Raw genomic sequence first — 27,443 nt, forward strand, 5'->3', positions numbered from 1 at the left:
CATCTAGATTTTCATATGTGGCCAGGGAACTGAATCTATTTTCTCCTGGGAGTTGCTAGACATGAACACCAATTGTCAGGATTCAGCTTTTGAAAACAGTTTTAAATGGCTGTGCTGATTCTATCATGATCTCTTCTCAACTCCTGGAAGCATTCAATCTTCTTCAATTCTTCAACATACAACCAAAGTCACTGAAGGTGTTTTTGTATAAACAAACATTTGTTTTCATTTGGCTAGAATGGTTCAAAGACTGTCCATTCTCAACAATCAAAGGGCATAAAGAACACATAAACATTTGTATGTGTTCCCTAATTTATTAAGGCTTTGTGAGTTATAAATGTTCAAGGAAAAGTCCAGAAGCTACAGTGAAACAACCCTGGGATCAGAGACCAATTTTCCTGAAACTATGAAACTTCAGCTTCTGGGGCCCTCACTTAGAGGCCAGGAGCTTCTTGCCTTGGCTCACAGATGTTCACTGTTTTCTTATTTAATGTCTTCTCAAAATGCATCCTTATTTATTTATTTTCCTTTGGTTTAAAATTTTAAACAGGATCTCAGAGAGAGTCCTGTAAGATTAAGAGGGTCCTGTAAGGCTGGCTGAGTGTGGTAATCCCATTGTTTCTTCTGGGATCCACTTTACTAAGGGAGTATCAAACTTCTGGCAGCTAATTTCCATGTCATCCAAAGTGCTTGAAGTGCTGGGCAACTGCCAGAGTGCTGCTGAGAATTTCTGCCACTTTAGAACACCTACAGCTTGTAAACCTGCCCATCAAGCACTTAAAAGCATGTGATTTTTTAAAAGTAACTTGAAAAATAGAGAATACTGACAACCCATAGGACACCCACACGTTTATAGGACTATGAAGTATTCTTCTCTCCAAGCCCCACTTTGTAATTGCCTTGGTTATTCAGAAAATATAGAAAGAAAATATAGTAGCCTTTTGAGAAGCTGGGCTTCCCTTGTGGCTCAGTTGGCAAAGAATACACCTGCAGTGTGGGAGACCTGGGTTCAATCCCTGGGTTCGGAAGATCCCCTGGTGAAAGCAAAGGCTACCCACTCCAGTATTCTGGCCTGGAGAATTCCATGGACTGTATAGTCCATGGAGTCACAAAGAGTCCGACAAGACTGAGCGACTTTCACTTTGAGAAGTTACATTTTAGCTTGATGAACACCAGGGGGCAGCATGACACCTGCAAAAAAAAACACAAAACAATGCTGGACACCCCAGGTGAGATCTGCGTAGAATTTAAAGCATTCTCCCTTCTAGTGCCATGGGGTCTGGAAAGTGACATACCAGTTTTCCTTAAGTCAAAGATTAAGAAGAGAGTATTCTTTCCTTCCAAGTGGAAAGATATCCTCTTCTTAATTGATAAAATGTGACATTTGTTCTTTGTTGTTTATTCACTAGTTAGTATCCCACTCTTTGTGACCCCATGGACTGCAGCACACCAGGCTTCCCTGTCCTTCAATATTTCCCAGAGTTTGCTCAAATTAACGCCCAATGAATCAGGGATGCCATCCAACCATCTCATCCTCTGTTGCCCCTTTCTATTCCTGCCCTCAATCTTTCCCAGCATCAGAATCTTATATATATATATATATATATATATATATACCTTTAAAATAGGCATTAAAATCATCTATTGATACAAGCCCACTCACTTCCTTAATTAAAAAGCTATTTCAATTTTTGAATATTTACCTTATTATCCTTGTCTACATATATGAACAAGGGGTATCTCAAGGTAAAGAGCAGTGGCTGCGCTTTGCTGGAGCAGCTGTGAAGAGATACCCCAAGTCCAAGGTAAGAGAAACCCAAGTAAGATCGTAGGTGTTGTGAGAGGGCATCAGAGGGCAGACAGACTGAAACCATAATCACCAAAAAACTAGCCAGTCTGATCACAAGACCACAGCCTTGTCTAACTCAGGGAAACTAAGCCATGCCGTGTGGGGCCACCCAAGACGGTCGGGTCATGGTGGAGAGGTCTGACAGAATGTGGTCCACCGGAGAAGGGAATGGCAAACCACTTCAGTATTCTTGCCTTGAGAACCCCATGAACAGGATGAAAAGGCAAAATGATAGGATACTGAAAGAGAAACTCCCCAGGATGGTAGATGCCCACTATGCTACTGGAGATCAGTGGAGAAATAACTCCAGAAAGAATGAAGGGATGGAGCCAAACAAAAACTATACCCAGTTGTGGATGTGACTGGTGATAGAAGCAAGGTCTGATGCTGAAAAGAGCAATATTGCATAGGAACCTAGAATGTTAGGTCCATGAATCAAGGCAAATTGGAAGTGGTCAAACAGGAGATGGCAAGAGTGAATGTTGACATTCTAGGAATCAGCAAACTAAAATGGACTGGAATGGGTGAATTTAACTCAGATGACCATTATATCTACTACTGTGGTCAGGAATCCCTTAGAAGAAATGGAGTAGCCATCATGGTCAACAAAAGAGTCTGAAATGCAGTACTTGGATGCAGTCTCAAAAACAACAGAATGATCTCTGTTCGTTTCCAAGGCAAACCATTCAATATCATGGTAATCCAAGCCTATGCCCCAACCAGTAACGCTGAAGAAGCCGAAGTTGAACGGTTCTATGAAGACCTACAAGATGTTTTAGATCTAACACCCAAAAAAGATGTCCTTTTCATTATAGGGGACTGGAATGCAAAAGTAGGAAGTCAAGAAACACCTGGAGTAACAGGCAAATTTGGCCTTGGAGTACACAATGAAGCAGGGCAAAGGCTAATGGAGTTTTGCCAAGAGAAGGCACTGGTCATAGCAAACACCCTCTTCCAGCAACACAAGATAGGACTCTACACATGGACATCACCAGATGGTCAAGACCGAAATCAGATTGATTGTATTCTTTGCAGCCAAAGATGGAGAAGCTCTATACAGTCAGCAAAAACAAGACAGGGAGCTGACTGTGGCTCAGATCGTGAACTCCTTATTGCCAAATTCAGACTTAAACTGAAGAGAGTAGGGATAACCACTAGACCATTCAGGTATGACCTAAATCAAATCCCTTATGAATATAAAGTGGAAGTGAGAAATAGATTTAAGGGACTAGATCTGATAGACAGAGAGCCTGATGAACTATAGACCGAGGTTCATGACATTGAACAGGAAACAGGGATCAAGACCATTCCCATGAAAAAGAAATGCAAAAAGGCAAAATGGTTGTCTGAGGAGGCCTTATAAATAGCTGTGAAATGAAGAGAAGCAAAAAGCAAAGGAGAAAAGGAAAGATATTCCCATTTGAATGCAGAGTTCCAAAGAATAGCCAGGAGAGATAAGAAAGCCTTCCTCAGCAATCAATGCAAAGAAATAGAGGAAAACAACAGAATGGGAAAGACTAGAGATCTCAAGAAAATTAGAGATACCAAGGGAATATTTCATGCAAAGATGTGTTTGATAAAGGACAGAAATGGTGTGGACCTAACAGAAGCAGAAGATATTAAGAAGAGGTGGCAAGAATACACAGAAGAACTGTACAAAAAAGATCTTCATGACCTAGATGATCACAATGGTGTGATCACTCACCTAGAGCCAGACATCCTGGAATGTGAGCTCAAGTGGACCTTAGAAAGCATCACTACAAACAAAGCTAGTGGATGTGATGGAATTCCAGTTGAGCTATTTCAAATACTAAAAGATGATGCTGTGAAAGTGCTGCACTCGATATGCCAGCCAATTTGGAAAACTCAGCAGTGGCCACAGGACTGGAAAGGGTCCGTTTTCATTCCAATCCCTAAGAAAGGCAATCCCAATGAATGCTCAAACTACTGCACAATTGCACTCATCTCACACACTAGTAAAGTAATGCTCAAAATTCGCCAAGCCAGACTTCAGCAATACGTGAACCGAGAACTTCCAGATGTTCAACCTGGTTTTAGAAAAGGCAGAGGAACCAGAGATCAAATTGCCAATATCTGCTGGATCATTGAAAAAGCAAGAGAGTTCCAGAAAAACATCTATTTCTGCTTTATTGACTATGCCAAAGCCTTCGACTCTGTGGATCGCAATAAACTGTGGAAAATTCTGAAGGAGATGGGGATACCAGACTACCTGACCTGCCTCTTGAGAAACCTGTATGCAGGTCAGGAAGCAACAGTTAGAACTGGACATGGAGCAACAGACTGGTTCCAAATAGGAAAAGGAGTACACCAAGGCTGTATATTGTCACTCTGCTTATTTAAATTATATGCAGAGTACATCATGAGAAACGCTGGGCTGGAAGAAGCACAAACTGGAATTAAGATTGCTGGGAGAAATATCAATAACCTCAGATATGCAGATGACACCGCCCTTATGGCAGAAAGTGAAGAGGAACTAAAACCCTCTTGATGAAAGTGAAAGAGCAGAGTGAAGAAGTTGGCTTAGAGCTCAACATTCAGAAAACTAAGATCATGGCATCTGGTCCCATCACTTCATGGCAAATAGATGGGGAAACAGTAGAAACAGTGTCAGACTTAATTTTTTTGAGCTCCAAAATCACTGCAGATGGTGACTGCAGCCATGAAATTAAAAGACGCTTACTCCTTGGAAGGAAAGTTATGACCAACCTAGATAGCATATTAAAAAGCAGAGACATTACTTTGCCAACAAAAGTCCGCCTAGTCAAGGGTATGGTTTTTCCAGTGGTCATGTATGGATGTGAGAGCTGGACTGTGAAGAGAGCTGAGTGCTGAAGAATTGATGCTTTTGTTGGAGAAGACTCTTGAGAGTCCCTTGAACTGCAAGGAGATCCAACCAGTCCATCCTGAAGGAGATAAGTCCTGGGTGTTCATTGGAAGGACTGATGCTGAAGCTGAAACTCCAATACTTTGGCCACCTGATGCGAAGAGTTGACGCATTGGAAAAGACCCTGATGCTGGGAGGGATTGGGGGCAGGAGGAGAAGGGGACAACAGAGGATGAGATGGCTGGATGACATCACCGACTCGATGGGCATGAGTTTGAGTAAACTCTGGGAGTTGGTGATGGACAGGGAGGCCTGGTGTGCTGCAATTCATGGGGTCGCAAAGAGTCGGACACGACTGAACTGGACTGGACAGATATGAAAACAGTTTTACTTAGTCGAAAGCATGTTATATTTCATTCTTCTTTTGTCTATATTTAGGGGTCAAAAATGAAAGGCCAGTCACATCACTTTAGGCTACTATTCTAAATTGCTATACTATTTCTTTTTTTTTTTTTAATTTTTATTAGTTGGAGGCTAATTACTTTACATCATTACAGTAGTTTTTGTTATACATTGAAGTGAATTAGCCATGGATTTACATGTATTCCCCATCCCAGTCCCCCCTCCCACCTCCCTCTCCACCCGATCCCTCTGGGTCTTCCCAGTGCACCAGGCCCGAGCACTTGTCTCATGTACCCAACCTGGGCAGGTTATCTGTTTCACCCTAGATAATATACATGTTTCAGTGCTGTTCTTTTGAAACATCCCATACTATTTCTTTTGAATGGTAGAGCCTTGCTATTATTACTCTCCGAATCATAGAAAAGTATTTGCATCACACACTTACTCCTCTTTGCACTGATATGATGTTCATAGATTAAATTAAATATTAGCCCTCAGAATACCATCTCTAAATGTTATTTTACTGTAGGAGAGAATTAAAACAAAATGCAGAGGCATTTGTCCTTCGGTCAAAGGGAATCACTTTCACTCTCTTATTCCAGCTTAGTCACAATTCCTACTCACAGGTCTCCTCTATGGCTGCGGTGGAAACCCTGAACACAAACTACCTTGACGTCTTTACTTCTGAAACTAAGCAATATCATCATAATGCTTTAAAACTGGTTGCAGTGAGGGAGCATTCTCTGTGTGTTCCCATATGTTGAATTATAAATAGGGTATAGAAATTTACTTCAAAAGAGATGATAAATACCTTTTTCAATTTCTTTGCCGGGTCAATTCCAATTTATCTTCTCTTGTCTCAGGGATGGCATAATCATCTGCCTCTTCCCTTTCTTTGTACACCTCATCAGTTTTGCAGTGTGGGTGCGTCTCTCCCACACTCACATTACTTGGGGACTCACAGTTCTGGCCATCTCTGGATGTCCTTACAGATAAGAGCAGACGAGAACACTCTGAGAGTTGGGATGCTTAGAGGAGGTTTGAGGGAGTCCTGGTTTTCAGTTGGTTTTCAAGGATGGATGGGATTTAGACTGCTAGGGAGGAAGAGGAAAAGATCTTGGAAAAAGGCATGGAAGTGAAGGTACTAGGCAGGATGCAGGAGGGTCCCAGAAAAGACGGCAGAGCATGAGGTTATCAAGACAGGAAGAGGATCCCGATGTTGACGGGGTCAGGTGGGGGCAAGACTGGGCAACACCTGCCCCTTGTGAGAGAGAAATCCCCCATCAAGGCACAGTCTGTAGTTAACAGACCTTCAACTTTTCAAAGACAGCCAGAAATCTGGATTCTTGTGTCAAAGTTACTAAATAATTTAAAAAATACATTATTACCCAAAGTAAGTGGAATTTGAGGATGGGAAAAGAGGGCACCATCAAAGAGAACACAAGTCTAAGTATCTTAGGAAACAACTGATTTTATACAGCTCTTTTTGCATGCATTCTCCCGCCCAGTCCTACCACACATGGACTGTGGGGAAGGCTCCACTAATATTATTATTATCATAGTGGTAGGTTTTGCCTGCCCGACATTAACTTCTCCTCTTGGTTCCAGCACCCATTTCTCCACGGGGACCCACCAATCCTCAACCAATGAGCTAGATCCCACCTCTCCACTGTGGATAGCAGCTTCTGTGCCAGACTGAACACCTGGAGGGCAGCGATTGGTTCATAGAAGCTCACGTGGCTCAAGCCGGGCAACGAGAGGCTACAGAAAGAGAAGCCGCCTCTTGCACCTAGAGGTTTTCAATTGCTAACCTTGAGCTATCCATGACCAGTTTGCCACAATGCTGGGAGAGAATGAAGAGAGAAGCGCTTACAGAAGACAGAGATGCCTGCTGACTGTGCCCCCTGGGTGTTTATGTTAGGTGATATAACAAAAACCTCTTTTTTTATGTACAAATTAGTCTGAGTTGAGTTTCTGTTACTTGCAACTACTAGTTTCTATGTATTAGATGAAACAGCCCCCTCTCCCAGTCTTGAAGGGTTGACCTTGTGTAGGAGATAAACCTTCTTATTCAACCTTGCCCCAGCTCTTGGTTGTCTCCCAAGCTTATGCTTATCCAAACAACCCATTTCATTTTTAGTAACTCCCAGTAGTAAGGGTGTGCCCACGCAGGAGACGTGGGTTCAATCCCTGGGTCAGGAAGATGCCCTGGAGGAGAAAATGGCAACCCGCTCCAGTATTCTTGCCTGGAAAATCATATGGACAGAGGAGCCTGGTGGGCTACAGTCCATGGGGTTGCAGAGAATTGGACATGCCTGAGTGACTGAGTACACACACGCAGACCAGTGAGTGCCACAAAGGGGAGGCTCTCAGTCAGCAGCTAGAGTTGGACTCACTGGAAGTCAGACCCTTAGGAAGCAGCTTTCAAGAAAGTATAAATATACACAGTCTTGTGGGACCAAAAGCACAAGCCCCTCTGGCCTTCAGAGCCAGGAAGGGATCAAGGGGTAACATTCCCTGGGTGGCAGTCACAATAACCAGGGCGTGCAGACTCAATTGCTTCAGCCGTGTCCAACTCTTTTGGGGCCCCATAGACTATAACCCACCAGGCTCCTCTGTCCATGGAATTCTCCAGGCAAGAATACGGGAGTGGGTTGCCATGCCTTCCTCCAGGGGATCTTTTGGACCCAGGGATCAAACCAGAGTTTCCTGAGTCTTCTGCATTGTGGGCAGATTCTTTATCCACTGAGCCACCAAGGAAACCCAATATCCAGGGCACCAGATATAAAAGCTGGGGCCCCAGACACTCACAAGAGCTCCTCTGCATGAGACGCTGAAGCTCTGAAGTATGGCCGAGGGACAACTTGAAGATAGCGCCCACCCCCCAATGTCTCAGGAAAGGTTTACAGTCAGCCCTTAGATGTGCACTTAATTAGAAACCTCCTGTTTCACATCAAGATTGAGCTCCTGGGTCTGCTCCCTCTCGCTGTGCCCTGGGAGTGGTAACTGTTTGTAAGAACACTTTCTCCATTGGTTGTGGTCCATATCCTACTTCTCTGTTGTAAACAGGAGCCTGTGTGCTGGGGCTGACCAGCTTTCAAATCAGCAAATGAGTTTCTTTGACATGAGGCAGTCACAATAACCAGGGCATGCATACTCAATTGCTTCAGCCATTTCCAACTCTTTTGGGACCCCATAGACAGTAACCCACCAGGCTCCTCTGTCTATGGAATTCTCCAGGCAAGAATTCTGGGCACTTTTTAAAAGGATGCTTCTGTGCTGAGCCCTGGAGTGGCTGAATCTCCACACAGGCTCCTTAAGAGAGGTTCCTCCATTCACCACAACTTCTGGGATCTCGTGAGCATGAGCCAAACGGTCCTCAAAGCCAAATGGTGAATGGTATTGTTTCCTTAATTTCTCTTTCTTTTTTCTCATTGTTAGTCTATAGGAATGCAAGGGATTTCTGTGTGTTAATTTTATATCCTGCAACTTTACTATATTCGTTGACTAGCTCTAGTAATTTTCTGGTAGAGTCTTTAGGGTTTTCTATGTAGAGGATTTAGAAAGATGGTAATGATAACCCTATATGCAAAACAGAAAAAGAGACACAGATGTATAGAACAGACTTTTGGACTCTGTGGGAGAAGGTGAGGGTGGGATGTTTCGAGAGATCAGCATTGAAACATGTATATTATCTAGGGTGAAACAGATCACCAGCCCAGGTTGGATGCATGAGACAAGTGCTCAGGCCTGGTACACTGGGAAGACCCAGAGGGATCGGGTGGAGAGGGAGGTGAGAGGAGGGATCAGGATGGGGATCACATGTAACTCCATGGCTGATTCATGTCAATGTATGACAAAACCCACTACAATATTGTAAAGTAATTAGCCTCCAACTAATAAAAATAAATGAAAAAAAAAAAAAAGAATGCAGTGAACACAATTCTAACAATATAAAAAAAAAAGCCAAATGCTTGGGGACTCATCTCTCAGGGGCCAGCCATGAAAGTTGGGGTGCTCAATGCAAAGTGTAACTCTTTGTCTCCTCAGAGAGAAGCTCAAGGTTCTGAGTGCACTCCCAAATAGGGGTCATCACTCCAGGGTTTTATGGAGAAACTGTGTCTCAGCCTTTCCTATCCACTCTGCTGTGGTTTCCCTCTTGTCTGTCCAATGTGAAGGGGTCACTCCACCAGGTTTTAATTCCCCCCCAGAGGGAATTGTTCCAGACGTAGTTGTAGATTTAGTGTGTCTATGGGAGGACATGGTTCAGGATCTTTCTGTGTTGATGTCTTGAACCAGAACCTCCCGGAAACTAAACATGTTTGCACGCGCTTAGTCACTCAGTCCTGTCTGACTTTTGCGACCCCTAGGGGCTGTATCTCTCCAGGCTCCTCTGTCCACGGGATTCTCCAGGCAAGAATACTGGAGTGGGTTGCCATGCCCTTCTCCAGGGGATCTTCCCGACTCAGGGATTGATCTTGGATCTCCTCCTGCATTGCAGGCATATTAGAGTGATGTATATTCTTGCTCAGTTTTACTTCTTATTAGCTGTGGCCCTGGGAAAAGTACTAAACTTTCAGGACTATAGTTTGCCGGTGCACAAAACGGGAACAGCGATAATGTCTTCATAATTCTTGCAAGGAGTGAAAGATATGGTATTGATATTTAAGTCACTTAGCCCCAAACTTGACAAATAGAGGTTCTAGATAAATCAGTATAATTACTTAAGAAAATCAGACACTTTCAAATATTTTTAAGTAATAGGTGCAAATCATAAGGGCTTCCCTCGTGGCTTAGTGGTAAAGAAACTGACTGCCAATTTCAAGAAATTCAAATTCTATCCCTGGGACAGGAAATCCCCTGGAGGAGGAAATGACAACCCGCTCCAGTATTCTCGCTGGGAGAATCCTATGGACCAAGGAGTCTGGTGGGCTATAGCACATGATACACTGGATTTCTGAGGATCTTTACAGGAAATATTTTATTAGCCCAATTTGATATAAAAATATGTTTAGAAAAGGTACAGTTGCATGAGGAAGACACACTAGAGTAAAGGTTTCTCTTAGATTTTCTCATTGAAAGCTCACTACGATCCTTTAAGATATGGTTCGTGTTCTCATTTTACAGAAAAATGCAATGAAGGCCCAGAGAGGTAAGCAACATTCCCAAGGTCACTCATCAGACAAGGAGCAGGGCTGGGATTTGAACCTAGGGTGTTCTAGTTTCAAAGTCTGCTCTCTCAACCCCTCATCCCTCATAGCCTCTTTTAATGAGTCTTTTGACAAAAGTTGATAGGCAGTACTTTCAAACAAAGGCACTTCAGGATTTATTGAGATACAAGTTTGACTTTATTTGGGGAATTGTCTTCCTTCTTAATACATGTAAATTCATGGCTGATTCATGTCAATGTATGACAAAAACCACTACAATATTGTAAAGTAATTAGCCTCCAACTAATAAAAATAAATGGAAAAAAATAATAAAATAAAATAAAATATATCTAAATGCAAAAAAAAAAAGACTATGTCTGTCTGTCTGTCTCTCTCTCTCCCTTTTAGAGTCGAAATATTATTTCATCACTAAATAAAATACACTAATAAAAAGTAAGGAGAGGAATTGAACATATTTAATGGGAAGACTTTTGAAAGATGATTCGTATTTGATAGATCTTTATGTTATTCCATCGCAAAATAAACATATTGTTAAAAACATAAAGAGACAGACCACACAGAGTTAATAAACAATTTTTAAATGATGGTCTGTGTTCAGAAGATGCACTTTAGGTCTCACTGCAATGTGCAAGCAGTGGCCCTGATGTGAAGGTCAGGGTTTGGAGGGTGCATTTCCTTCCTCTGCAGTCCGGCCTCCGTGCTAAAACCTACACTTCTCTGCCGTGTGTGCCCATTCCCAGACCCTTGGGCAGCCTTGGCCCGAGCTCAAACCTTGTGCTCCGTGACAACCTAGAGGGCTGGGGTGGGGTGGGAAGTGGGAGGGAGGTTCAAGAGGAAGGGGACACATGTATACCTATGGCTGATTCATGTTGATGTATGGCAGAAACCATCATAACACTGTAAAGCAAATATCCTTCAGTTAAAAAAAAAATTTTTTTTTAGAATACTTTCTGCCTTAGGGCTGCATGAGAGCATTTGTCATAGTGCTTTCACTATTACTTTTGCTTTCACTAAGTTTTCTGACTTAAGAAGTTTCCTTTGCTTGATCTTCCTGCCTTTCACCTCCCCAAAGTGACTTTTTTTTAATAGCTGTGCAATCCTGATTGCTTTTGCCCTTTTGATGCAGTTCTTTGATCCTCCAAGTCTAAAACACAAAATTACCTCTTAACAGTGGCATTCTTGAACCGGGGGATGTGCTCTTCCTGGCATTTCCTCTAAATTCCACTCTCAACACACTTGTTCTTCCCCCAGGCCTCTCATTCCTTCCAGGTGCCACGGCCACCGACTTACTGGTTGTGGTGTTAGTCTCTAAGTTGTGTCTAATTCTTCGTGACCCCGTGGACGGCAGCTTGCCAGGTTCCTCTGCCCATGGCACTTTCCAGGCAAGAATACTGGAGTGTGTTGCCATTTCCCTCTCCAGGGGATCTCCCCCACTCAGGGGTTGAACCTGGGTCTCCTGCATTGCTGGCAGATTCTTTACCAAGTGAATCACCAGGGAGGTGCTCTTATCAAACTGTCTCCTTTTAATGTTGTCCTGAGTGTGAGGGAATGACTGAGATCCTTTCCTGCTCCTTCTGATCCCTACCAGAGATTGGCCTGCCAAAGTACATCCCACCTCGGGGCTTGCAGGGGCTGGACTGTCCAGTAAACCTTCATTGGAACCTCCTTCTCTCTCCTCATCAGGGAGGGGATTGAAGAGTCTACAGGAAAGCAAATGTTATGATGTAGTAACCTCAGCTTCTCCTTCTCCCCATCCCTCTTCTACCTGAGAAAGATAGGTTTCCAGCTGTTTCCCACCAAGAGAAGACAGAAGACCATAAGAGAAAGCCTGTGAAGTTTGACAGTAACACTGGGACATGGAATAAGACCCCACCTTTCATGCCCAAGGCTCTGCAGGTCTAAAGGTCCCTTGAGAAGCAGGAATGGGGGTATGCCAAGATATTCCTTGTTGAGAATGCCAAGGTCAGCCTGGGGAAGACCACCAGCAAATGAAGAGACGCAATGAGGGGTGCAACCCACACCACTGGTGGGGGCTCAGGGGAGACCCAGCGACCCTTCCCACAGAGTCCCAGCTCTTTTAAGGAAGGAACTGCCTAGGGTGTGGAAGCTCACCGTCAACAGGAAACCTGGGGCAGCCTTGGGTTCAGCACTCAGAGGGTGGGGGAGGCGACACCAGGAGGGGAGGGGAGGAGGAAGGAGGGGGACGGGGAAAGAGAGAGAGGAGAGGGAAGGGAAGGGAGCCGGCTGCACAGCTGTAGGGAAGGTATAACGCGTGTAGAGGGGAGGCGTTCAAACTGTCATGAGAGTTAAGAATTTAATAACCAGATTAGACAAGGGTCACTGAACTGGAGTCAATTCTCCGATGGGACTCAAATTCCATTATTGGGTAAGATTAAGTTCTCTCTCCCTCATCCCCCTCCACTGAGTGGAAATGGGGTTCAGAGTTATTAGAAGAGATAAAACCATTCTGTTTGCACCTCACTGAGCTGAGACTCCTCCATCATACCAGCCACACATAAAATCCCAGAGTCTCGGAGCTACTGGGCTCTTAGGCACAGAGATTCTTTTTTTCTTTGCCTGCTCCTCTCCCTGGCACCTGCTCCTCTGTCTCTACAGACTGGAGAAGATGAAAACTGAAAAAGACCAGGGAGGTTTCTTAACTTCAGTTCAGCATACAAATTAATCACTTTAATTTTTCACACAACCAACCTTTCTTTCCAGTGTTTCTGCAGTTAAGAGGATGCTATCTTAATGAGAAAATTCCTAACAATAAAGCAACCTATGTTTGGAAACTAACATCTTGTGGAATGAGGCTGACACATGGCTTACATAAAACAATTTGGTAGCCTGATTCGTTTTTCACTTAGAAAGTGTGACACACAGCTACTTAGCAGGGGGCCCAACTGGTTGAGAAGCCACAGTTGAACTTTACCTTGAGAGGCAGCCCTATGCGTTCACTCAGAGTCAGGCTTTTTACTGATAACCAAGGTTAATGTAGATTGATAGGGGTGTGTATTAATATTTGCTTTTATCCAGCAGGATATTATATAACTGCATCATTTCTGTTTCAAATTCCTAAAATCAGCAATGGCTTACTTTTTCAAAGTTGTACACCTCAATGCTCCCCTCTTCAAGGTGACTTCTTTCCTAAAAGATTCCTCTTTAGGCTTTTTGCAAATGATCAGTGTTCCTGACCAAGCACAGACATGTTCAGATTCTCCAGACACATGCTTTTCAGAGTGTTAAGCTGTGTATGTGTGTGTGTGTATGAGAGAGAGAGACAGAGAGAAAGAAAGAGAGAAGGAGGAAGGGAAGGTGAGGGAGGGGCGGGGAGAGAGAGAAAGACTATATACACTCACTGGCTCATAGCTTATCCCCAAAGAAAAAATCTGAATGGGAAAGGATCACAGAGTACAAACATAAACAGTTTAAAATTGCTTCTAAAGTGACTACGTGGAGAAGGAAATGGCAATTTCAGTATCCTTGCCTAGAGAGTCCAATGGACAGAGCGGCCTGGCAGGCTCCAGTCCACAGGGTTGCAAGAGTCAGACACGACTTAGTGAGTAAACCAACCAGCCAACCAAAGTGACTTTGATGGGTCCTTTCCTAATAAAGTTTTAGAAGGTTGTTATTTTGTTCTAGAATACAGCCTGTCTCTCTTTGGATCTCATTACTTTTATTTTTGTTAAAACTGAGGTGTATTTAGCAGTATTTTTATACTTTAGTCATTTGAAGTGGGGGAAGGAGAATCTCATTAAGCCATATTAAGACAGAATAAGAAAGTAAAGGACAAGAAGTGAGAAAGAAAAGGAAAGGATTTTTTCTCAAAATAACTGGACAAGCGCTGGACTGGAAACAGAAGGAAGAGGGTGGAAAGAGTGTGTGTGTGTGTGTGTGTGTGTGTGTGTGTGTGTGTATGGCCTAAGGTGGAATAAACCAAGTTATGGAGAAGAAAGGCAGTGAAAAATACTAGTGAGAGTTAAAGAATGTTCCTTTGCCTGAAAAGGAAAAATCAAGAAACAAAGTGATGACAATCAAATAATTCTCTACATATCTATCGATAGTGCTGTGTGCTCAAAACAGCTTTGTTGCTACTTACAACTGGGGAGAAATACTGTGTAATATATAAATATAAATGTGAATAAATGTGTGAGTCTTATACCCATGAACTCAAGAATAGTTTAGAGATTAATAGAGTAAGAACTGTAAAAACACAAAAATTTTAACGTGAACTTTAAAATAACTTACATTTTCACCTTTGATTCCAAGGGTTGTAGATTGACGTGACACTTTTGAATGTTATTCTCCACATCCATGGCCAGTTGGTGACTACAAACAGAAATAATGCCTCAATATAGATGAATCCATAAAGCTGTCATTTACATCAATAAAAGTGCCAATTTAAATTTAATTGACAAAGCAAGTACATACGCACTTTTGTTCATTTTATTAATACAGCCCTAAAAGTTCTTATTGATGGATAGTAGATAAATAACCATACCATTGAAAGAAAATGTGGTGTTGCCTTTTAACATTGCTTTTCTTTTTATTTCTACCACTTAGCTCAACATTCATATCTAAGGCATGTAAATCATTCACTTTACTCAAAGACTAAGGCAGAATATTAAACTGTTTCAGAGGAATAAAACCCATGAGTGGAGTGTTACAAATCCCATGGTATTGTCCAACTAGCAAGTTGTAGAGAGAGTCTCATTCATTCCCAGTGGTGTCACTATCACTGAACCTGTTCTCCTTTCACTCTGTGAGCTTTTTCAGAGCTCCCGCTGTGAGCAAAGCATCAATCTGCCCTGGATAAAGATGGAGGAACTGTGAATATATGCCATTGCTCCTATGAGCCTAAGACAATCATTGGGTGCTACAATGGTCAAGGAAGACTATAGCAGCTGTGCTGGGCCTTGAAGAATAGACAGGAAGTACTAAGTTAACATGTGAAGGAGGAGAGTGAAAAAGTTGGCTTAAAGCTCAACATTCAGAAAACTAAGATCATGGCATCTGGTCCCATCACTTCATGGCAAATAGATGGGGAAACAGTGGAAACAGTGGCTGACTTTATTTTGGGGGGCTCCAAAATCACTGCAGATTGTGATTGCAGCCATGAAATTAAAAGATGTTTACTCCTTGGAAGAAAAGTTTTATGACCAACCTAGATGGCATATTTAAAAGCAGAAATAATACTTTGCCAGCAAAGGTCCGTCTAGTCAAGGTTATGGTTTTTCCAGTGGTCATGTATGGATGTGAGAGTTGGACGGTGAAGAAAGCTGAGGGCCAAAGAATTGATGCTTTTGAACTGTGGTGTTGGAGAAGACTCTTGAGAGTCCCTTGGACTGCAAGGAGATCCAACCAGTCCATCCTAAAGGAGATCAGTCCTGGGTGTTCATTGGAAGGACTGATGTTGAAGCTGAAACTCCAATACTTTGGCCACCTCATGCGAAGAGTTGCCTCATTGGAAAAGACACTAATGCTGGGAAGGATTGGGGGCAGGAGGAGAAGGGGATGACAGAAGATGAGATGGCTGGATGGCATCACTGACTCGATGGACATGGGTTTGGGTAGACTCCAGGAGTTTGTGATGGACAGGGAGGCCTGGCATGCTGTGATTCAGGGGCCACAAAGAGTTGGACACAACTGAACAACTGAACTGAACTGAAAGGTAATACCTATGAGGGAGATCCTAAAAGATGATGCTGTTAAAGTGTTGCACTCAATATGCCAGCAAATTTTTGGAAAACTAGCAGTGGCCACAGGACTGGAAAAGGTCAGTTTTCATTCCAATCCCAAAGAAAGGCAATGCCAAGGAATGCTAAAACTACCGCACAATTGCACTCATTTCACATGCTAGCAAAGTAATACTGAAAATTCTCCAAGCGAGGCTTCAACAGTACGGGAACAGAGAACATCCAAATGTTCAAGTTGCATTTAGGAAAAGCAGAGGAACAAGAGATCAAATTGCCAACATTCACTGGGTCATAGAAAAGGCAAGAGAATTTTAAAAAAACATCTACTTTTGCTTCATTGATCACGCTAAAGCCTTTACTGTGTGGATCATAACAAACTGGAAAATTCTTCAAGAGATGGGAATACCAGACCACCTGTTCTGCCTCCTGAGAAATCTATATGCAGGTCAAGGAGCAGCAGTTAGAAGTGGACATGGAACAATGGACTATTTCCAAATTGGGAAAGGAGCACATCAAGGCTGTATATTGTCAACCTGCTTGTTTAACTTATACGCAGAATACATCATGCAAAATGCCAGGCTGGATAAAACACACACTGGAATCAAGATTGCTGGGAGAAACATCAATAACCTCAGATACACAGATGATACCACCCTTAGAGCAGAAAGTGAAGAGGAATGAAAGAACCTCTCAATGAAAGTGAAAGAGAATGAAAAAGCTGGCCTAAAACTCAACATTCAAAAAACTAAGATCATGGCATCTGGTCCCATCCCTTCATGGCAGATAGATGAGGAAACAATGGAAACAGTGACAGACATTATTTTCTTGGGTTCCAAAATCACTGCAGATGGTGGCTGCAGCCATGAAATTAAAAGATGTTAGCTCCTTAGAATAAAAGCTATGACAAACCTAGACAGCATATTAAAAAGCAGAGACATTACTTTACTGATGAAGTTTGTATAGTCAAAGCTATGGTTTTTTCCAGTAGTCATGTATGGATGTGAGAGTTAGACCATAAAGAAATTTGAGTGCCAAAGAATTGATGCTTTTGAACTATGGCGTTGGAGAAGACTCTTGAGAGTCTATTGGACTGCAAAGAGATCCAGCCAGTCAATCTTAAAGGAAATCTATCCTGAATATTCATTGGAAGGACTGATGCTAAAGTTGAAGCTCCAAAACTTTGGCCACCTGATACGAAGAACTGACTTATTGGAAAAGACACTGATGCTGGGAAAGATTGGAGGCAGGAGGAGAAGGGGATGACAGAGAATGAGATGGTTGGGTGGTATCACTGACTCAATGGACATGCGTTTGAGCAAGCACTGGGAATTGGTGAAGAACAGGGAATCCTGGCATGCTGCAGTCAACGGGGTCACAAATACTCAGACACGACTGAGCAACTGAACTGAACTGATAAGGAAGATATTAAAATAAAGGAGTAAAATCCAAAGAAAACAAAAACACTAATTTAAATAGATACTGCTGCACACACCCCAATGTTCATGACAGCATTGTTTACAATCGCCAAGATAGAGAAGCAGCCTGAGTGTCCACCAATAGACGAATGGATAAAGATGTGGTATGCGCATACAATGAAGTACTGTTCTGCTATGAAAAGAATGACATTTTGCCCTTTGCAACAACATGATGGACCTGGAGGGTATTAGGCTTAGGGAATAAGTCAGACAAAGACATACTGTATGCTATCACTTAGATGCTGAATCTAAAACATAAAACACATGAATGGATAAAACCAAGCAGAAGCAGAGGATTGCAAGGCTCAAGCTGCTCTTAATACGTATGAAGTAAATAAGCTACAAGAATATATTGTACAGGAACTACAGGAATATAGACAATATTTTATAACAACTTTAAATGTAGTGTAATCTACAGAATTGTAAATCATTATGTTGCACACCTGAAATTAATATAATATTGTGAATCAAATAAGTTATCAATTAAAAAATTAGGTCATTGATTCCAGAAATGCAACCCAGGCAGGCCCAGGCAGGACTAAACCCCAGTGAGGTCCCGTTCTGAAGGTGTGAGAAAAGGGAGAGGAGGGCAGGAAGCTATTTACCTGGCCTGCCCACTCAGGTAAGGGAATCTGGGAGGCAGCTATTGGTTGGGTCCAGTTAGAGCCCGTATCTTTCTACACCACCTACAGGATCTTGTTCACCTCTGACTTTATTGGGACAGCAAAATGATTCATTGAAAGTGACTGTACCGACATTATTGCCATCTGATGGCAATTTATTTCCATGACTGTGAGCATCAAACTAAACGAATGAATGCATTCTTTTATTGAAATGATGATTTGAAGTGCCATTGTTAAATGATTATAAAAGTGACCTATGTTCTTTGGAAAAACAGAGTAGAAGTAAAACGTTCAGGCTATTTTTGAACAATAGAGAAAAATATTGTGGAAGGGGACAAGTAGGAATATAAAAGGAAATAAGTTTGTATGAGCAGAAAACTAAGAGTTATTGGCCGCGCAATGTGTACAAAACACTGTCATGACATTTTGCATGTATTACCTCATTTCGTTCTCCCAGTGGCCTCTATTAGTCAAGCATTATTTTCCATAGCATAGAGCTGAGAAATCTGAAGCTCAGAGAGGTTATGTGCAACTCAGCAGAAATCGCATTAAAACCCAAGTCTCGCCACTAGAAGGCGTTTGGAAGATTTTAATACCAGACTTTCACTAACCTTCTACTGACTGTGGTCACCATAAAATATTTGACATCTAATCATGTGGCAATGCGTGTGTGTGTGTATGTGTCTGTGTGTTTAAAACTGAAACAAAAGTTTCAGGAACTATGAATTCTCCAACTACATACAATATACTCTGATATTTTAAAATTATATTTCAGATTTTTTAAAAGGTCAGTGGTGACCCAACCAATCAGTTTAACAAATCATCAGTGGATTGTGATCTACAGTTTGAAAAAGGTTACTACAGGGAAACAAAGAACTTGAAGCAGGAAAATGAGTTTGAATGGGATGTTTTAGAATGGCTTGTGGTGGGAGCGAGCAAGGAGAATGAAGGCAATCATTTAGTTGGGTATTCAAATTGGCCAGATGATGAAGACCAGGGTTATAGTTACAAGAAAGAAGAGAAAAGGATAAGAAAAAAATTGGGGCTAGAGACATCATTAGAATAACGAATGTATTTTCTCCTCTTGAGAAAGGAATAACCAAGTGATGGGGAACACATGGTAGGTTGGATATGGCCACTATTCGGTGCCAACAGCCTAACATAGTGTTGTGGTTGATCAAGTGGGGTGCTCAGGGCAAGGGAAAAAACACCCTTGTCTGGTCTGAGCCACTGGTATTCAGGGTCCATTATTAACTTTATTCCCTCATTTACAACTATATTAAATGTCTCCTATGTGCCAGGAATGATGCAAAACATGGGGGACACAGTGATGAAAATATTAGACATGGTTACTGTTCTTATGGTCCTACAGTTCAGGAGATGTATATTGAAAAAGCAACTAAAAATGTGACAGATGTTATTAAAGGGCACCACAGAGACCTAAGCCAGTGGTGGTAGGCATGAAAAGTCTTATTTTTATAATTCTATGGTCTGGTGGGTCTTTTTACAACAAACTTGCAAATAGGATACTTTAAAATACTGTATTATTACAATAAGAAATTAACAATTTGGGCAATACAGATATACATGAAGTGCTGTGGGACCTGTTGCTATAAGCAGCAACCAAAGACAAGGCTCAAGTCCATAATGAGAACATTTTTATAATATTAGCAAATTTATCAATGTTTGTAAATTTGTTAATTTATACATCCTCAGGAAGTGATACACTACAAATACCAATAGGTTTAAATTAGATAACTTTAGTTCATTCTATCAATAATTGCCAGTGGGTAATAAAGTGATTGGGGATTCCCAGGTAGCTCAGCTGGTAAAGAATCTGCCTGCAATGCAGGATACCCTGGTTCAATTTTTGGGTCAGGAAGTTCCCCTGGAGAAGGGATAGGCTAGCCACTCCAGCATTCTTGGACTTTACTGCTGGCTCAGACAATAAAGAATCCACCTGCAATGTGGGAGACCTGGGTTTAATCCTTGCGTTGGGAAGATCCCCTGGAGGAGGGCATGGCAATCCACTCCAGTATTCTTGCCTGGAGAATCTCATGGACAGAGGAAGCCTGGCGGGCTACAGTCTATGGATGGAGTCACAAAGAGCCAGACACGACTGAGTGACTATGCACAGCACAATAAAATGATTATATTAATATGTCAGAAGACTGTGTGACTTGCAATCATGAATTTCCTATTCTCACACCCAGCCTGGCTCAATATTTACAAAAAATAGTACTCAACCTAAGGTCTTAAGTTAATAAATGATTCTCAAAAACTACAGAGTCACACGCAGCCTCCCTCCTGATTAATGGCCTTAGTAATTGCTCTTCTCTGTTTGTGGACATAAGCCAAACTTCACTGAGAGAAAGACAGACAGAGAGAAAAATGTACCCAAAGCTCCTGCGTATGGTCTCAAGTAGAATAGAGCTGCAGCCTCCCCTCTCTTCCTACCAACTGTCTACCACAAAACCCTGTTGAGCATTCAGAATAAATGTAATGTTCCAAGGGGGAATAACTGATCAACTGCCATGACACCACTATCGCTTAACTTATGGTCATTTCAAGTAGCTGAGATGATTTACATCAGCACCCAAGTCAGCTACAGCTATAATGAAATGCCTAATCTGCTCACTCAAAGTACCCCAATTTCTCAATCAAATTTGACAGCTTTCAAGGACACTGTGCAGCCCTGAAGTGGACCAGAATTCCAGGCAGATGGATAGAGCGGTTAGGACCAGCATGAAAGAGAAGCTTGCCCCGCAGGGGCAATTCTCAATCATGACTGGGGAATACAAGCGTACAAAGCAGATTGGCCATATCCAGAAGCTTTTAGCTTTCTCAAGTTTCTAGATAATTCAAGAGAAAAGCAGAGGGAGGGCAAGGAGGCAGAAGTCCACACACTGACCACTAGCCTTCGCGTATCTTCCTGAGAGCACAGAGTTGGGAAAGATACATGCTGGTGTTAGTGAGGGGTTTAATACAGAGTTGTGATCAATTAGTAGGAAAAAACTTCTAGAGTTCACTTCCCACATTAAAATCAATAATGAAAAAACAGCATAGTTAGATTTAAAAAGTAAACGAGCTGAGCTGAACATCACAGAGAAAGTGTGTCCTCAGAGAATTAAGCTAAATGAGATTATTGAATAACTAAAAAATAATCTAAAATATATGTAGACCACTGGTTCTCAACTCCAGATCCTCATTAGTATCACAAAAAGGAAGCTTTCAAGAAATACTGATTCTTGGACCTCAACCCCAGGGATTCATATTTGACTTGTCTGGGCTGGTATTTTTATTAAACTCCCTGGTGATTCAAAGGGTAGCCAGGATGAAGAATCACTGATGTAATGTCATTATAATACTAATTAATCTCCATAGAAGAAAAATCTTCATTTCAGTTTCAGCCAAAAAGTCTTCAGTTATTATTGTTTACGAATAATTAGTGATGATGGTGATGAGGGAGAAGAGGGAAATCAAACTATTTTATTCTTATTTATCCAAGTTAATGATAACCAGCATAACAAAGATAAATCAAATCCATAGATCAGTCAGCATTTTCATTTGATCGAATGAACTGTTCTTCAAGTGGTACCATGGAGAATTCTTAGAATTGCCATGGGAAGGCAATGAACCTGAAGGCTGGTGAATTCAGACAGCACCCAGATGGGTGGGGAAGGAGCTGATTCTGATGGCAACATGCTGTCATAGGTGCCACATTTCACATGCTCAATAAGACTGTCAAGCCAGCATCCTTAGCTTCATTTTTAAAGATGGGGAAATGGGCTCAGGATGATTAAGTAATTTGTGCAGACTCATAAGGCCAGGAAAAAGCAGAAAGAGGACTCAAATCCAGGTTTTCCAATGGGCAGAAATGTTTTCCACAGCATCTCAGATGGCCATGTACACTCTTCTTAGGCACTCCCAGTGTCTATCACCTCACTGCTTAACAAAATAAGTGCTCTCTGTTGAGCAGGATGAATCTTTACTAAATTCACTCTATTTTCTGCGTCACCCGCTATTTCTCCATCAATCCTGTTCATTTATCCTTGTTCTGCTTTCTAAAACAAGAAAAACAATGTAGTCCCCTTTTTATAGGAAAATTTCTTCAAATGTTTAAGGATAGGTATATGTCCCCTCCAAGATCTCTCTTCTTCAAGCTACACATCCTCAGCTCTTTGCAGTAGTTTTACATGGTCCCAGAACCCTCACAGTTTTAACCTTTTGATGCTCTTGGGGATGTCAATGTGCTTTGTAAGTGTGGTACCCAGAGACAAATGTGGTGAACCCCCAAATGGACCTGACCACAGGACTCCCTTTGAAGACAAAAGGGGAATAGAACAGCAGAGGATGAGACAGTTAGATATCAATAGCATCACTGACCCAACGGACATGAATTTGAGCAAACTCCAGGACACAGTGGAGGACAGAGGAGCCTGGTGTGCTATGGTCCACGAGTCCATGAGGTCGCAAAGAGTCACGATTTAGCGACTGAACGAGAACAATGACCTGGGACTTACTGGTTACCAGCGTGGGCTCTGGTGGCACTGAACCTGACTTTCATTCTCATCCTTTCCACTCTCAGCTGAGTGTACCTCGGCAAGTGCTGAAAGTTCTCTGGGTCTCTTTTCTTATGGGTAAAATGGAAATCATAATATCAAAAGGCCATCATCGGAGTTTGCTGAGGAAACATCCGTAAGCATCCACTGGTACAAAGTACATTGTAAATGCTCAATCCATGATAGCTCATTTTTTTCTTCTTTTATCTTGACAGTGTATACCTACTACTCAGACTAATATTATGGTGATATTTTTAGAAGCCATATAAAATCATGGTCTCAAGTTAATGTCAGATAAAACCTCGAAGCATTCACTGACACTGAAATCAGAATATGTCTTTCACAAGCTCTAATTGTGCAATTTTCTTTAAAATCTAAATAAAAGACTGTACTTTAATCTCTGTTCAATTTCCTCTCTTTCATTCTTGCTTTTAATTCCAGCTCAGGTTTGTGCCACTCTGCAGTATTACTTTGAATGGTCATTCTATTAGTCTTGGTGTTACTCTTGTGTTTTTACAAATTTTATGACCTCCTTCTCTACACATCCCTGATTAAACGCCAAAGATGGAGTCGGGTTAAGTTTCAAGCCCTCAGACATACCATCAGATACATCTCCAGGTATCATGTCACAGTTAATCCGTACAGTCTGGGTATTGTAGCTCAAGTAGCTATAAGTCTGTTTGACTATACCTCAAATGAGCCACATTTCTGGGTACTGATCAAATAATATCCTAAGATGAATTTACTTAATTATTTTTGCCTTGTGAATAGGTTTTTTTTTAATGTGAGCCTTTCAACTTTAGTTTCCTTTAGTATTTTTACTTACTTTTCAAGTAAATACTTTCCATCATTAACTTGTTTCAAGGGATTCTGCAATCTTTTCAATTCTTCCTGTGAAAAAGAAAAAAAAAAGTCTTACAAGTTGACTCCATGCATTTATGAGTAATATTTCAGGAAAATTGTTACCAATATTGAGATAATCACTGTTACGAGTTCTGGACTTTGCAACGGATGAGTGTTTCACATACAATTTTATCCTGGATCAAATTAAAATACAGTTCTTCCACTTATATTGTATGATTTTTTTTTTTAACCACTAAAGATAATACCTCCTGTTATTTTTCCAGAGAGGCAATATGCTTATACAGATCCACCCACACACTTCCCAAATTTACTCTTATTAACAGGTTTATGTTTGCTGGTTGCTGGGCGAGGGGCTGTAAGGAAGGTGGACTGGATTTGACCATTTAGCAAACACTGTCTCTTGTCTCTTGGTAGCTCTTGGTTACCTCAGCCCCAGTGCTCACACACACACACACACACACACACGCACACACTTTCCTGAATTTCCGGCATCCAGTCTCAGTAATCCCATTCCCTCAGTCACAGCGATTGCTTCAGGTATGTGACAGAAGTCAGCCCCGGTTTCTGGTGAGACTGACTTGTTGTCAGTCAGAGCAGGATTTAAGGAAGGCCCACAGAGAGCTATAGTCCATAGGGTCACAAAGAGCCAGACATGGCTGAAGAGACTTAGCATGCAGGCATGCACAGAAGTCTGGACCTGGGAAGGCCACGACTCCTTGAGATCAACCTGCTTGTCTCATCACCACAAATGGCTGAAATGCCAAGAGGAAGCTCCAATCTGCACTAACTACTCATTCACCTCTGAAAGACCATCAAGACTAGTCCCAACATGTTTCCAACCCATCAGCCATCCGAGTCTCCTCAGTTACCCATTTTCTTTAACTTCTTACTCTACTGTACAATCCCAAATTTGACCCAGTCACTCACCTCTCCCCAGTCCCTCCAGTCTTTCCACTGAACCCTTTGCAACTCACAGTCCATCATCATTAAAACCCTCTGTCTCCTCAGTTTCTTTGAACATTCCCTTAATTATCTCATTCTAACTGAACCTGCTAGAATGCTGTTCTGGGGACAGCTACGTCTTTGCTGGAGCTAGAAGATCAAAGAACAGTTTCAAAAAGAGTTTTAGGATATAAAGGAGTCTGCTGAAGACAAACCTGGCTGGTCCCCGAGCACTCTGTCTCCCCTGCAGTCCTCTGTAGCGGTGGCCATTTCCTCCCCATGTGCTACATAAAATACACTCTGGAGGAGGGATGGGGCCATTTTTGCTCCTCCCTGCTATTCCCAGATCCTCTTCATCCTGTAAAACCTCACTCTTCTAGAAACACACCGGCAGCCTGTCCAAGGGCTCTGGTCCTTCTCATCTATCTTCTCTCCCCAGGAGGTCTTATCCAGTCCACAGCTTTAAATTTATACTTGCACCTGACTGCTCCTCTAAACACCATTCTGACACAGCCACCTGACTTCTTGGGAGTTCTGTGTGCCTGGCTGACAGGCACCTCAAGTTCAAACCAAAGTCTTGATTTCACTGCCTAGACCCTCCCACCCAAACCTCCTGCTTCACCACTTCCTCCTCATTTTAACAAATGACGTCAATATTCACCTAGACATGCAGTGATATGACTCCTAAAACCTAGAAGTCAGCCTCTACTCCTTCCTTCCTCTCTCAATCCACAATCATCAGCTATTTACGTTGGTCCCAAGTTCAAAATAAATCCAGAAATTGACCACTACTCCTCAGTCTGGTCCAAGGCAACTGTGAGAGTCTCCCATCTCCCTGCTTCCCAAGTTAGCCCACTTCAATCCCTTCTCCTTCTATCAACCAGCACAATCATTGAATATTTGGGTTTGCTTTTTTAAGTGACTGAAAAGCACACATCATAAGTGTCCAGTACAACAAGGTTTGACAAATGCATATGTTGGTAGAATTAACACTCCAGATGAAATACAGAACATTTACTTCACTCCTGAAGCTTTCTTTGTGTCCCTATTCAATCAATTCCCCTCTCCCAAAGGCACTCCTGTTCTGATTTTTATCGCCATAGATCAATTTTTTAATTAATTTTTATTGGCGCATAGGTGCTCACCATAGATTAATTTTGCCTGTACTAGAATTTCACATGTATTTGTCTATTCTTTTGTATCTGGCTTAATTCCCTCAGCATCATATTGATACATAGGCAGCTGTATATGGCAAATGGCTATGAAGATAGAGATGACTGAAGCGCAGACAGAGACACAGCATCCTTTTCACTCTTACACATTTTATTTTCAAGGTAAACCTTACCCTTCAACCCCATAGGCTCTGGTTTCTAGACTCTGGTTCCTAAGAGTAAGCCTCGACCTCTACACTCTCACTGCCAGTCACTCAGTTGTATCCGACTCATCAGGACCCCATGCACTGCAGCCTGACAGACTCCTCTGTCCACAAAATTGTCCAGACAAGAATAATGGAGTGGGTTGCCATTTCCTGCTCTGGGGGATCTTCCCGATTCAGGGATCGAAGCCATATCTCCTGCAGCTCCTGCATTGGCAGGCAGATTCTTTATCCCTAGCACCACCTGGGAAGCCTGCTCTATTCTCTATTTTTCTCCCAACCCTCCATTCCTCCCACTAATCCTTCAGCATATCCCACCCCACCTCCAGCGACCAGAGCAATAAATCCAGGTCATAGAAAAGGTCAGGCTTAAAGCCACTTTCATAGAGAGAGGAAATAGGTTGGATAAGGATCCTTAGTTCTTGAAAACCAGAGGTGGCTTTTCAGGCCACGAACTTTTCCTTGTTTCCCACCTGTTTTAGGATTAGGAAGGAGACTGAGTTGTGGTGGTCCTGGCACTTTTTCCTCTTGCATGTGCCTGTGGATTTCTTTTCTTTTTCCCTGGGCATCTGTGGGGCAGGAAGGAACAGGTTTCTGCACTTGGGGCCAGCCATTCTCTTTCCTTTGGGTCTTTTTCACTGCAGGGAGCTTTGGGGAGGGAGAAGGAGAGCTTTGGTGCAGCCCTTATTCAATCTGACTATCCACGTTCTAGGAAATCATATTAAACATAAGGTCAATGACTAACAAGAGCTTTCCGAACAGCTGCTCTGCTGACAATTTGGAGGATTGATTTCATCATTTGGTTATTTAAGCTAACTATACAAAAACACTTCACTTCAATTGGCCTGCAAGTTCCACACCGTATCCTCGTTTTCTGGGAGATGGACAAAGAAACTGACTTATTCCATGGATCTTTGCTTGGAGTTTCACTCTGACACAGTTTTCCATCAATTACCATTAAAAATATATACATGTTGGTCTTTCCCACCCCTGATTTCTCTCACTAGTCTTCATTGCCTCAGTTTCACATCCAAGCATGTCATTTCCTACTAGAAACCAGCATGGCTCCCAGGTGCTTTCAGATGAATTCCAGGATCTCAGCCAGAGATTGTTTGTCTTATCAGGGAGGGCCTTGACTCATGCCCTTCCTCTCCAAGTCCAGTCCTATGAAACTTCACCCAACCCTGAAGTCACACGGTCTCTCACACTGGGGGACACTGGGGCCCCAACTCTTGTATTGGCCTCTCTCATTCTTCCTTCAGGAAGCCCCCCCCCCCACTTTCCCCTCCTCCATAGAGCCTTCCCTAACTCAACAAGAGGATCTGGTACCTCACCCTGCCTCCTCAGCATCCTGTGGGGATGCTGATCCCTGGTTTAGCATTACCTGACCCACCCCACCACTGGGCTTTTCAAAATCAGGGGTGGTGATTTATTCACCTTGAGGTTCATACTCCCCAAATGATGCATTTAGGTTGTGCCTAATGAATATATGCTGAATAAATGAATTGAGCTGAATGAGATGGAAAGAAAACTTAGTGGCTTAACGTTCCCTCCAAATCTCAAGATGTTGTATGTCCTCCCGTGATTTTTCCCTGCCTCTCCACCTCTTTTGTTTGTTTGTTTTTTAATTGTTCTTTAG

The 27,443-nt window shown here is 42.3% G+C and overlaps 1 protein-coding gene across 1 annotated transcript in view; it reads right to left on the reverse strand.

Annotated features, from left to right (window-relative positions):
* LOC110130659 (schwannomin-interacting protein 1) overlaps nt 1–27,443 on the reverse strand; it is an 846,110-nt gene that overhangs the window by 652,925 nt on the left and 165,742 nt on the right. Inside the window, exons 2-3 of the mRNA XM_070466509.1 lie at nt 23,450–23,514; nt 14,516–14,596 (exon numbers count right to left, since the gene is read on the reverse strand). Of these exons, the coding sequence (XP_070322610.1) occupies nt 14,516–14,596; nt 23,450–23,514 (146 nt within the window). The remainder of the gene's footprint in view (nt 1–14,515; nt 14,597–23,449; nt 23,515–27,443) is intronic.

Source organism: Odocoileus virginianus, chromosome 4, assembly GCF_023699985.2.
Source record: "Odocoileus virginianus isolate 20LAN1187 ecotype Illinois chromosome 4, Ovbor_1.2, whole genome shotgun sequence".
Lineage (NCBI taxonomy): Eukaryota > Metazoa > Chordata > Mammalia > Artiodactyla > Cervidae > Odocoileus > Odocoileus virginianus.